This window comes from Myiozetetes cayanensis, unplaced genomic scaffold (assembly GCF_022539395.1).
Source record: "Myiozetetes cayanensis isolate MyiCay16 unplaced genomic scaffold, myiCay2020 scf9, whole genome shotgun sequence".
Taxonomy (NCBI): domain Eukaryota; kingdom Metazoa; phylum Chordata; class Aves; order Passeriformes; family Tyrannidae; genus Myiozetetes; species Myiozetetes cayanensis.
Window position 1 is genome coordinate 33,941,450 of NW_026088185.1, and position 13,998 is coordinate 33,955,447.

Consider the following 13,998-nt stretch of genomic DNA (forward strand, 5'->3'; position numbering starts at 1 on the left):
GACAGAGAAAGCAGGAATGATGCTTCTTGAACTCACAGTGAAGTCTCTCCACAGTGGAGACACTGATCTCATTTCTCTCTGCTATCCTTGTGGATACAAGAATTTTAAATTTTTTCAAAGAAGAAAATATATGGCACTAAACAGAACAGCTAAATAAATGCTATTAGTGATCAAATCATAAGGCAGAATGAAAAATACTTGACACATTTGCACAAACCACAGTGCTCGAGGATAAAGAAACAAGATTCTAAACCATGAAACATATGTAAAGTTTGGCTGAACAGAGAAAGAGCTGGTAAAATAAATCCCCATTGAATGATGTGAAGAAATCATTCCAGATCAGCTGAGAGAACACTGAATAAAACACATGGGAAGGAATTACAAGGATGCCATTAAAATCTGCATGTTCCTAACGTGTCTGAGAACCAGGCACAGCCAGTCAGATAAACTGTTCTAGCAGTGAGTGCCAATGCTGTACCATCACCCAGAGTGTTAGAATTTTAGAGATTGCAAAATGCAAGTCCACTGGGATCACTTATTCTACCTCTGTACACAACTGAACTTATTTGAAGCATGGCATTAGAAGTTGACCTTAATAACATAATGACTTTATTTTATGCCCCATCCTGAAAGAGTTCAAGGCCAGGCTGGATGAGGCTCTGAGCAACCTGGTCTAGCAGAAGGTGTTCCTGCCCAGGGCAGGGGAGTTGGAACAAAACGGTGCTTAAGGTCCTTTCCAACTCAAACCATTCCATGATTCTCTATTTGCAGGCAGCTCACTGACCCTTGTGCTCTCAGACTCACAGCAGTTACCTGTGCCCTGCCAAACAGATGACTATTAAAAACCTTAATTGTTTGGGAGCAGCTGATTAGAGAGAGCACACCTCTCTGCAATATCTCTGCAAAGCAGCAATCAGCACAGCTGCTGATATTCTCATGATATAATCAAGAAATGCTATTTTTTTTTCTGCAAAATACAACATCAAAGTATCCTTCTGTTCAGACTTGAAACAGGTTGATTATATTGACATCTAGAATATGCTGAGGGAGCCCATGTGAAGAGGTATGTGGCAGAGATAAAGAATAATTTTTGAGGGTGAGAGTATTTGATAATGGGCTGTAAATTAGAAAAAGTGTTACGCTGATTGATCTGCATATTTGGTATTGTAGTTAAGAGCTATTCATTAATAGAAATAGAAATTTCTGCCTCTGTTTTTGGTTTATTTATTAACCAAATTCTATCTGCCATTTCACAAACAACATCATCAGTTCATATAAAAACAAGATGGTCCCTCATACTTGTTCTACCCATCACTTTCACATGAACAGAGATCCTTAGATGTTTTACTTTTTTCAGAATAATTTTCCTTTTATTTATTTTTTTTTCTTTTCCCAAAAACTTACTTACCACAGGATGTCATTTCATCTGTCCCATCCCCACAGTCATCCTCCCTGTCACACAGCCACGATGCCGGAATGCAGCGTCCATTCCCACAGGAAAATTGGTCAACCTGACACGTTCTTGCTGTCAAGACAAAACACTCCAAAAATGCGAGGAAATGGACTAAATCCATCAGGCCTCCCAGTGCATGGCTGGGTGTAGAAGTTGCAAGTCTGGAGGGCACCTCCTTGGCCTGCTGAGCATTTCACCTGATCTGACTAAACATCATTCACCTCCTCTGGCGTCAGAGAAAACTGAGGTCACCTGTTCTACCTCTGTTATGTGGAATTCTTAGTGGTTTCTTCACTGTGTAAGAATATGAGGTTTTATATGTAATTATACAAAATCAGGTGGTAGAAGAGCATTAGTGCCAGATGAAATAACATTAAGGCCAGAGTTGAAGTAAGAAAAAGAATCAGGGCACAAAAACATCTATTGATCAGAATATTAACAAATTGCATTCCATAACATAAATAATGATCATGTGAAATTCATATTTACAGAGAAAAATGGCACAGCATGTGTGTGATGTGCCTGGCCTCACTGTTCTTAGGCTCATAGCCTTTGCAAACACATAATTGTAATCATCCATTAAAGGAATCAATGCATGCCTTCCTCCTGAAGACATAAAGATCACTAAAAGAAATCATGCTATGTAACTGCATAAATTACTTTGAAATCTGATGAATAGTAAGACATCACTAAGAAAGTCTAACATGCAAACCTGTCATTGCTTAGAATTTTGTTTATTTGAATGTGAACCCATAACAATGCCAGTGATAGTGACACAGATTTTGATTCCAAATGCAAGGGTTTTTTAATAGAGTTCTGTGTGTCATTCTACACTTAAAAAATGGCTGATATGTCAAACCCTTCAATAATGAAAATAATATTTCTTCATTTGGCATTCTTCAACTACCATTTTCCCTTTTCTTCATAGAAATAGCCCGAAATACAAGAGAAGAATATAAGTTTAAAGTATTTCAAATAAGTAATTTTTAAAACATTAATAGTGTTTGTCGCTGCAGGAATAAGTGGAAAAAAAAGAATAGAAAATTCAATTCATATCCAACTAACAGAGGGATAAAAAACATGGTCTTCAAATAACACTCTCATCCTACAAGCAAACAGTTGAATATCAAAGGGTATCAAGATGTATTACAATCCACGACACAGTAGAGGTGATATGGACATTGTAGGTCTGCATTTGTGCTACAGTGCTTTTAGCCAAACAATCAGAACATAAGAAAATTTAGATCAAGTAAAATGAGTTCAGGGAATATTTTAATACACAGTGTGTGCTGTCTTCCACTGCATTTCAGTTTAAAGTAATCATCAGCTTATTGATGCCTGATATTTTGTATTCTGATATTTAATGCTTGTTTACTGTACTCTGAAAACAAGCACTAAAGATCATTTCCACAAAAGCAAAAAGGCAGATTGGGAACTCCATGATTTACTGCAGTGGAATCAGTAAACAATCTTCATCTTGGTCTTTTCTTAAAAATCCTCTATAGAGTTAATAGCTTACAAATGAAAACAATTTCGAGGCACTGAGTGGAAACTGAATAACTAATTATGCATAAAGTAAATCAACATAAAATAAAATTTACTGGTGACACAGCACTTATCATGGTACGTTGACAAACAAAATTCTAACTGCCAAAAAGAATTTGTACCTGAAGTTTGTACCAAAGCCTTGCATTGACAGTCAACCCACATGGGTAGATTAAGTGCTGAAGTACTTTGGAAAGCACAGTTGAGCATATAAATTAAGTAAAATATAATTTTTATTCCAGCCTTCGTGGTATCAAAATCTGAATTAATTTAAAATGTCAGTAATCATATTACTAGTAGCAGACTGGTTCAGTTCAGCTCATATTCATCCTGAACTCTTGATGGAACTCATATTAGACAACCTGTGTGCACAACCAAGTATAATTTTTACCTGCACAAGTTTTATTTGATTCATCTTCATTATTGCCACAATCATTGGCTCCATCACAAAGCCACCTCTTGGGAATGCAGCGGTTATTTTGGCACTTAAACTGATCATCAGGACAACTGTGATTGACTGTGGAGGAGAAAAAAAAAAAAAAAAGAGGTTTTCCCTAACAAAATAACCTGAAAAAAGTAGCTGAAAAGAGCACATTAAGTGGTATTTCCTGGTAATGATGTGGTTATCCTGTGTATATATAACATAAAAACTGTTTGGCAAACCAGTCAATTAAAAATATTGCAGCACTCCAACCATAAATTAAACAATACACAGTAAAGATTCTTCTGTCATACTGCTGTCAATATGGAGATCCTCTTCCATTAAGTGATAAAAGGTACCAGCATTATATAGTGATGCCATCTCCTTAAAGAAACACGTCCTTGGTCACATTTTAGCAGGTTTGCTAACTGAAGTGAGTATAAACAAAGGAAAACACCAAAGGGAACAGATGCAAACTGCTAAGTGCATATCCAAAATATTATACCACAGTGAGCAGGGATTTGTGCAGGCTGTAAAATGCCTCTAAAATGATGCACATTACTGTCAATGGCCACATATGGATCTGCTGTTTACTTACCATGAAATTGTAGGTGTCAAAAAGTGAAATATGCAACACAGTGTAAAACTAACAAGAAAACCCCTTGGTATTCAAGAGCAAACAAGGTATCTCTCAAACATTTCTTTGCTGGCTCTACCAGGTATCATGGAAAGGATGAAGGCAGAACACACAGAAATTATGCCAGTACTATAGGCCTGTTGTATTTGTAGCAAGTGTATATGTTGTGCTTATTTTAAGCTAATAATATCTATTATTAGCACATTTTGTTAATCTTAATCTAGACAAGAACAGTAAACTAAGCACAGTTTCAAACGCTGGGTTAAAAATAATCTCAAACCATTTTTCACCTACTCAGCCATCCACGGTCTTTTTTAAAGTTTAAAGTACATCTGGAAACAAAAGGTATTTAAAATGAAAGGATGTCTTGGAGGCTTATCCTTGACATTTCAGCAGCTTTTATCTTTGACCTTTCTACCTCTTCTTCCTGTTGAAGACCACACGGAGCAAGGGTGATATCAATAGCACATGACCCTTCACGAGTGGTTTGTGTGCAGGGTACAGAAGTAGAGAATAATTAATAACATGAACAGAAAGTTGTTCCAAATCTAATACTCCTGAAGAAATCTAGTCTGCAGTGTGACTGGAGAACAAAACTCTTAGCATCCATGTAATACAATTACAAATTGGAAGACTATTTTTTTTTTAATTTGACTTTATTACTAGATACAGATCCTGTTTTAAGTGGTAGTTAAGCTTTTGCACGTATATATTTAGTAATATATCTGTGTATTCTATTCATAATTGTAAATATTCCAAACTCATAAAGAACTATTAAAGTTACTATAGCAACTGCTGAAAAGAGATCAATGTTACAATACTGGCCACATAAACTATAGATCATGTATAGATTTAAGACCAGATTATGATTTTATTTATATCTGCATAAATCCTCAGAGAATTACAAGCTTTGATCAATGAACTGGTCTCATTAGACTGATTTAATAGAGAATCAAGTCCAATCTGCCAAAAGATTTTCCTCCTCTCTGTCTTTATTAATAAAGCTCCCTAATTTAAGTACAAGAAACCCAGTATTAAAAATGTTAGTAAGCTCTACAATTTCAAAACTGGAAAAATATTTTGAAAATAATTAGGATGGAATCAGTAATGACTTCTACAAGAACTGACATATGTGAAAAGATCTAGGCATTACAGAGGATCACAAGCTCAGTTTGTATCAGTAACATCAGGCCAGTGTGAAGCAGGCAAGATTTACCCAAGGATGTACAAGTAAACTCACACAACACGTTCTCTCAGCCTCACATCTGCTTCACAAAAGCCTCAGCAGAAGAACATACATCCATTTTTGGACATCCAACTCCTAGTATCACTACAGAAAAATCAATGAAACTTGAAAAAAACTCATCATCTACTAGAGAAAAAAAACCAAAACCAACACAAAACTAGAACAGATTGTTTGGTCTCAAAGAGATAAGAATGAGAGACTATGATAAGAGTTTTCAGACACATAGAGCAATGCTGCACAGTAGAAGAGTGTTCCTGTCTACAATTGACTGGGAAAAAAAAATAGAGTATTTTCATTTCAGTAAAGGAGATTTGGTTTAGAGGAATGATCTAATGACAGAAATAGAAAGCATCGCAACAAACTGAGTAAGGGAAAGAATTGTCATTGCTGCAACACTAATTTTATAGCAGGCTACCTAAGTACCTTCCAGGAATGACAGAGATAGATAATGGATATGTTCTCTATTACTTTTCTTTTCAACAGTGGAACTCCTCTGCTGCAAAAAAATACGGCTCCAGCAAAACTAATTTTAAAGACAAACTACATCTAATTTAAAATTGGAAGTGGTTTAGGGAGTTGGGTTTTGTTTGTGTTTTTGTTGTTTGGTTGGTTGGTTTGGGTATTCTTTTGGTGGGTTTTTTTTGTGGTTTGTGTTTTGTTTTGGTTGGTTGGTTTGGTTTGTTTGGGTTTGTTTTGTTTGTTTTGCTTCTGTTTTATTCTGGGGTTTTTATTATTTATTTTTATTTTTTTATTTTTTAAGCAATGCCTTACAGAATCACAGAAATGTTCACGCTTGAAAGGGAACTGCTGAGATCACTTAGTCAAATCTGCTGCTCAAGCAGAGCCAAGCAGAGCAGGTTTCCCAGGACCATGTTCATATAAGTGTTGATCATCTCCACAGAGAGAAACTCCACAAGCTCCCCAGGCAATTTTTTCCAGTGTTTGACTACACTCATGGAGAAGAAGTGTTTTCTTTAAGGTGTTCAGATCTGTGCTAAGATAAAATTCATGCTTTCCAGTTTGTGTCCATTACCTCTTGTCCTGCTATTGGGCACTACTGAGAAAAGCCCGGCCTCCTTTTCCCTGCTGTTGGGTATTATACTGTGACCCATATAAAAAAATCTGCTACAGTGGGAAACAAAGCAAGAAATAGCAACATTTAAAAAATCAGATATGATGATGTCAAAACCAAAAGATGATTGCTCTTCTATGCTATGAAACGAGCCATTTGAAAGGACCGCTATGCATGAAAAGAAGAACATGACAGATTTACATGAGTGACTTAAGGATTAGCTCTTTTGATTCCCTTCAGACCTACATTATTTTGTGTCCAATTTTTAAAATAAATTATGGATTGTGGGTTAAATTGTAAATGCATACATACAGCAGATTTCAGAGTGCTCATCACTGCCATCCAGGCAGTCGTCGTCGCCATCACAGCGCCAGCGATCCTGGATACACCGTTTATTGTTGCACTGGAACTGCTCAGCTTTGCACAGCTGGGGTGGCCCTTCTTCACCTTTAACTAGGAAAAATATCCAAGAAACACATCTACTTTATCTGCTTGATACATACACAGTGCAATACTACCTCTACGTAATTCTCGTTCCTGCACTTCAGAATGTTTCTAAGTAAATTTGGTATATTTGAGGTAATTACACCTGAAGCCCGTAGCAGCTCACATATCCAAGTGTATGGTTGAAGTTATATACTTTTAGTAAATGGAAAGAACTCAGAATAGAAGGGCACTCCAACTATTTTTTAAATTGGTGCTTAAAAGATAGTGTAAAAATACCAGTTTAAAATATTACAATACCTCATCAACAGCAGAAAGAAAATATTCTTACAGACATTGACCAAATTCTGGTGCACATTTGGGGCTAGAAAATGATGACTGAAAAGCTGATTCTTGTATCCAAGCAACAACTCAAACACCTGCATTATGCACTGCTACAGGCTCAGCAAAGAAGAAAGGATAAAATTCTGCTGGGGTAGAATTAAGTAGCAAGCTACAAGCTTATTGATAAATCCAGGCAGTTATATTTCTCAGCATCAGCTTCAGAATGCTTAATGTGTAAATACCACACATCAGTCTATGACCCTGTGAGGAACACCAAAGTCCTTGGAAAGAGCCAGGCAGTGAAGTGTCTTGGGGAAAAAGCAGGAAACTTGACTCATTCCCATCTCCAAGCCTCTAACCTCTCTTGCTAATGCTTACATTCCATCTTACCAACTGAGAAGTCCAACTTCCAGTATTTTATGCTAAAAAGAAAAGTAGTTTCCTTTAGCAGCAATGATGGCTCTGCCAGCCATGAATTTGGGTCAAATTCAAGGTAATTGACAGCTCAATAATGCTCATCATGGTATGAAATAATCTTTATGCTTTATTCATCTCTATTGGGCTTCTTGCTGGAGACTTTTGTAAGACTTTACACACTACACTTCAAGAAATAGATCAGTGAGATTTAAGTAAAAAAAAGAGAAAGAAAATTTTGAGTAAGTTACAAATATCAGGTCTAAATATTAAGAAAAAACACCTGTAGTACCTGACAAGTTATTATTTTTACTTAAAAAATCCAACCTTTTACTATAACACTTTTTATTGTAGCTTCAATTAATATATCCAAGGAAGAGATGAATAAAGACATCAATGTTTGTACAGTCTGTGTCAGAATCTATTATACATAAATACATCTGCTTAACATGTTTTATGAACAGCTTCAGTACGACCATTGTAATGCCCGATTTCTGTTTAGGAAACTTAGTCCACAGAATAATCTGAAAACTTTATATAGATTTAATATAATAATTATATGGATTAATTTTGGACATTTTTAAAACCAGTTCAGTGAAATATTTAAGTGCTTTATCATATCAGACATGCTGAAATATTTTCCAATGCATTTTATCCTCACATATTGTGTACTTAATATTCTGTCTTCTTTGAAAAATCTTTATTATATTTTAAAAAACTGTCTTCAACTAGAATCTTTATTCAAGGAATATTTCTTTATTTTATAGAACCTCTAGGAGGCCACACTTCCTTGTTTTATTTTTTAGGTCTGACTTGATCCCTTAACATCAGCATCAAATCAGATGTTCTTTAAGAATCTTACTCATGCAGGTTGTACTGTTTTCCTCCAAAAACTGATTATCAGCACAGGCACAAACTCTGCCTCCAGGAATGGCCAAACACAGAGTGCTGCAGCCTCCATTATTAACACGACATGCATTGTCACCTGGGAAAAGAAAAAAAACCAACTTTAAAACCAACAGCCACCTAGAACTAGATGTTTTGTTGTTTTTTTTTTTTAATATAACAAAAGGACAGGATGAATTTTTTACAATTATTTTCCTCTTATTTTAGGGACATACTGTTCTCATAGTTTGGTTACTGTACTGCAGGTTATAATACTTAAACATATTTTGTTACAGCTTGTATTATTCTGTAATAATAATAAAAAAGCACATAAAAAAGCCCTGTACCATCAGCCCATAACATTCTATCACCCTTTTTAGGAGGGGAACAAATACTGTAAAATATTTGATACAGCTACATGGACAGAGTGGTTTCAAGAAATCAAACACTATATAAAGGAATGTTCTGAAGTTAATTGGCATGTGCACATGTTAAAACAATGTGACTGCAAAAATTGACTACGAAAAAACAGAAAAAAAGAAAGGAAGCAAATTTAAAGTACAATGAGATCTACAGCAGATAGAACACAGGCAAAAGTGCCACTCCTCTTTTCTGAGCACACCTGCTATTTCCTTGCTTTCTTTTTGCCTGTTAATGTTTCTTCCCAAGAGCTGTTCACTGCTCACATGAAGATGCTGACAGCTGTCAGGTGTTTTAATCATCTACCAAGGGCTGCTGCATTTCCACCACCTCACTCCTTAGGTAAGTAGACTTAAAACTACAGAAAGCCCACTGATGCAAATGTCACAATTTCTGTTTGTGTCATTTTGGTCATGACCTAATTGCTTAGATGTGCACTGCTGTGGACATCCAACTTGTCATGATCAAAGCTCTGTTGGAGATAAGTGACTGTGATCAAGCAAGTTAGAAAATTTCATGTTTGCTGAACCTCTAAATCAAAACAACTTTTTTCATCTTTCTGTCCTAGTAAAAAGCAGGTGCTCCTTTCCCTGCTCCTCCTCTTAATGGTGAACAAAACATTTATCAGCTTCCTGAGTCAAAATAGACTCCACACAATTCCACCTCCTCAAAGCATCATCACTTTTCATGGAAAATATAACATTAGGTTCACATAGATGTAGCTATGAACATGAATATTAAACTGTCCTGTCAGAGCCATACCTGCAGGGAAATCTTTTCAAATTATCAAAGGAATATCAGACAACCAGCAAATAATTTAAGAATTTGGAAATTTTCAAATTTTAAGATGAACCCTGGTATGTCTTACTGTACTGTAATACTCACTAATTTTTTCTTATTCTTTTTCTAACCCACCATACATCCTTTCTCAGATGAAAATGACTTTATAGTCTATTAAATCCCCACTGAACTTCCAAATAAATCTGTGCAAAATGATTGACAGAGAACACTGTGAAAAGCCACTGTGGCCATTGGGTGAGAAGAAGATGGCAAGAACACAGCTGTATAAACGGGGAAAATGTGAATTCTCTATGAGGTGTGAGGGTTGGATCACAGTTTTAGACAGAACAGTTCCAAATTAGACTGGGTACTTTATCTAAATTATTGGATCTTGACTTCATGTCTTAGACTATGGCCCAAATCACTACAAAAATCAACTCCTTCATTACATCTGTGCTCACTAAAGCCCAAATAATATGAACAAAACATCAAAAGAGTAAGAGTTGTATTTGATTCTAAATTTTGGAAAAGCTCAGGTAAAACACAGTCTCAGAAAAAATAGCCTTGAAAATCTCTACGTCTTTACAAGGCCATCCATTGTACAAATCAAAGGATGTCAGAAAACAAAGATTTAAGAAGTTATCAGAAGCTGCCAAAAGAAACAACCCAAAATATAATCTTCAAAAGCGAATCCAAAATTATATAGCATAAGTCAAGGAAATTTGAAGTGATTTAATTGAAGAATGTACATGTGTTTGTCATTTCACTCAAAAAGAATAAGCCTTAAGAATAGGCCTTAAGAATAGAAGACTATATCAGACAAATACAGAAAATGCATTGAACAGTCACGATGATTCTGAAGCCCAATGAAAGCTTAAAATAAATAACATCAAAATTAAAACACCTGATCAAAGTCAACTGCTCCTTCTTGAAGATAAAAAGTTCCTACTTAACCTCATAATTGGGATGACAAACTACAGCTCAGTAGGTTACTTGCAAAGGAAGTGATAAAAGAGAGGATGATGACAAGGGAAATAGAAGTACCAAGAGTTAAAGCAAACAGATCCTGGATAAAAGGGTTTATAAAGTGAAGTCTTCAACCTGAAGGTGCAATGAGATCTTCAGTCCAATCAGTCTTGCTGAAGAGACTCCTAGGCTAAAATGTCTCCCTAAATGCAGTTCAAATAGGTTTGAACAAGCTCTTTATTCAACAAGCTGTGGAACTTTTGAAGCTACCAAGTGCTTAGAAAATTAAATTTCCTCAACTACTGTTCATAACAGCTACTTTATATGGGCATTGTTAAAATAGTCCCAAAATTTTAAAATACTTTCAAAGCTATTATCACATTTTTCATATTTTGCCAGCTTTTAAAACAGCTGCTGCCCTGACACTTGCATGTGACTAAAATTAGGCCAGAGCTAAAAAAACCAATGTAATTGTACCTCAGTTATCATTCTCAGAAAAAGAAAAACAAACTGTGACAACCATACACCTTTGTTTAATATTCTCATTTAAAAGATATACTGATGTATTTATTGCATTTGTACCTGCCTATAAAAGTAAGCTCAAGTGCTGTTAAAGAAGCTCTTTGCTATCTGAGGAGTTAAAATATGAACTGATTTCAGAAGAGGCTATTTTAACTGCTGTAAATGCACTTACACAAGAATTATTTACATAAGAGTAGCAGTGGAAATATCCACAGGCCTTGGCAGAGTCATGTGCTGATTGTAAATCTAACTCCTATGTCCCTTTGGGTCTCCTATAGAGACCCAAAGACTAAACCTAAGAAAGCAAGATGAGTTCTAATCTCTGAAAGCAAGAAAAAAAACATTCCTCCACAAGAGGATCATGTCTCAAGAGATACAGAGATGGTGAAAAACACCTCTCCTTAAGGAGGTACCAAAAGCTTTATGTCACTGTACAAAGTACTAAGCAAAACAGGATTGGCACAGTCAAGTATCCCGTAAAAGACCCCCTAATAAAAATGCTACTCTCAATTCAACTATGCCAAAATTAATTGATGTGGTTTCTGCTTGTGTAGACAGTGACAACACCAGCAAAATCAAAATAGTAACCTCAAAACATGAGAGCTAAATATTTCTAAGGCATGTGCATGTAAGCTATAAAATATAACTCAAAGCATAAAATTAACTACTATGGTTTTCTCTGTATCACATGATCCAGCCTTAATCTTGCTCTTTTAGAAGAAACACACAACAACAACAAAAAAAACAACCCAAGAGCTTGACTTTCATTAAAATAAATGTTTATGCTCCTTTGGGAATAATTCAACATCAGCCTCACTGAGCATGACAAAAAAGGAAGATCCTAAAGGCTGCTGTTAGCTAACAAAATTCCAATTGCTATTTCAAACAAAGATTGTATTAATGGGCCAAATTCTCTCCCTTAAGACTTAAGCTCATTCAGCAAAAATGTCTAAGAGGTAATACTTTCTCTCTCTGGTGCAGCTTATTTAGAAGCTAATAGCAACTGCATTAATTTTTAAATGTCCTTTTTTTCTAAAAAGAAAGGGAAGTTTCTGAATACTGGCTAAAGCAGCAGAAATACCAAGTATTTAAAAAAAAATAGTGCATCGTCTCTTAGCAGACACAGTTCAAGTCATTCTGAAATTTGGTAGAGTTGAGGGTAGATTTGGGGCAGACTTTGCCACAGAAAAAAAAAACGGGAAAAAACCCAAAAAAACACTGTAAAATACCCACACAAATCCAACACCCCTAAACAAATTATACTGATACATGTCTTTGAAAGTAAGAGAGAGAGTCCCTGAAAAGCATTTGTGATAAGGGGAATGCTGTTACAATGACCTTGACATAGCACAACAGGACTACACATACTAGTTTGGTTTAGGCATCCAAAATTTAGATGTTATGGTATCAAAAAGGAGAAACTTTTAAACAGTAGGAAAATAATGATCTTTTAAACAGTATTTTATTTGTACTGATTCCCAATGTTCATTTTTATGCTTGGTAGAAGACATTAACTAGAAATATGCTTTAACTAAAGACAGCAAGTATTCAGCAACTCATCTGAACTCTGTATGCAGTAAATTGATTCCAAAGTTTTCTTCTATAAAATATGTTCGTAAATTTACTTGTAGAGTAGTAATTTCATTTTCTAAACTCCATCCATGCAAACCCATGGCCTTCATCTCATTTCTCTCCTGATACAAGTAGCAACAACTATGGATTTTTCCACTACTTTCGAAGAACTACTTACTCTTGTTGTGTGCAACTTACAGTGTTGCTGTAGACAAGATGTGGGAGAAAATTAAAAAAGGAAATGACAGGTGAGATCATAGATCCTGACTAACGAAAGGTAAGTCCAATCACAGATTTTATGCCTATGAGGCAATGCACATATGCTACCCATTTTATTTGATACTTTCACAGTATCTCTTGGACACACAAGAAACATGGCAACAAAGGCAGTGTGAATACCCAGAAGAAATTCAGGTGTAATGCTAAGATTCACTTTCCAGTAATTATGAGATGACCAGCTTCAACATCAGTGGATTGAAACATTGGAAAGTATCTTTGTCATGCCACAAGCCACATTTTTCTATCCTTGTTCACCAAGTCACCTCAAAATACTAAGATATTTTAAAGAAGATCCTTTTATAACAGACCTTCAGAGAAATTGTGTAAAGTACCTTGCTGTTTACGTGGATCATAAATCTGGAGCCCAAACAAAGGTGGTCTCTCACTTCTCAGCAACGTCACATTCCTTGTAAGCAGATCCAACTGGAAAATTGACCCATTCATATAATCTGTCCAGTAAATGTAATTTCCGTGATGTGATAGCCCAAAAGGGTGATTCAAATCTTTTCCACTGTAGACTACCTGCAAGTATTTAGTGGTAGGTGAGCATCATTAATTATTAATTTTTCAGGCAACTTAAACTGGGAAATAGGTAAACTGAGGTAAGTACTGTGCCCAAACATAAATTAATGCAACAAAATCAAGTAAAGAGTGCCATGCCCTTCTGTTCACCAGCACCAATATCTAACTTCAAAAAACTCTGTATAAGTTCACTTTAAGTGACCACTGTCGGATAACACAGAAAGAGGCTGCCCAGGGAAGTGGTGGAGTCACCAGCCCTGAAGGGATTTAAAAGACATGTAGATGTGGTAAACTTGGCAGCTGCAGTTTGGAATGATTAGTCTCCTGCTGGCTGGGATCCTGGCTTGAATTAATTCCCAAAAGTCTATTTCTATCTTGCCTCTAGAGAGAAAGAAGCAGTTCATCAGATGCCCTACCTTGTCTCTATTTATAGACACAAACCCAAGGGAACGGAGAGATAAAGCCAACTAAAAATACAACTACTTTGAGGTGGCAA

At 35.8% G+C, this 13,998-nt stretch overlaps 1 protein-coding gene across 7 annotated transcripts in view; it reads right to left on the bottom strand.

Annotated features, from left to right (window-relative positions):
• Positions 1 to 13,998, bottom strand: part of LRP1B (LDL receptor related protein 1B) — a 670,422-nt gene that overhangs the window by 217,154 nt on the left and 439,270 nt on the right. For all 7 annotated transcript variants that reach the window (XM_050339267.1, XM_050339266.1, XM_050339263.1 and 4 more), the window contains 5 exons: positions 13,313 to 13,502; positions 8,419 to 8,541; positions 6,687 to 6,827; positions 3,390 to 3,515; positions 1,409 to 1,525 (listed from right to left, as the gene is read on the bottom strand). In XM_050339267.1, coding sequence (XP_050195224.1) covers positions 1,409 to 1,525; positions 3,390 to 3,515; positions 6,687 to 6,827; positions 8,419 to 8,541; positions 13,313 to 13,502 — 697 coding nt within the window. The remainder of the gene's footprint in view (positions 1 to 1,408; positions 1,526 to 3,389; positions 3,516 to 6,686; positions 6,828 to 8,418; positions 8,542 to 13,312; positions 13,503 to 13,998) is intronic.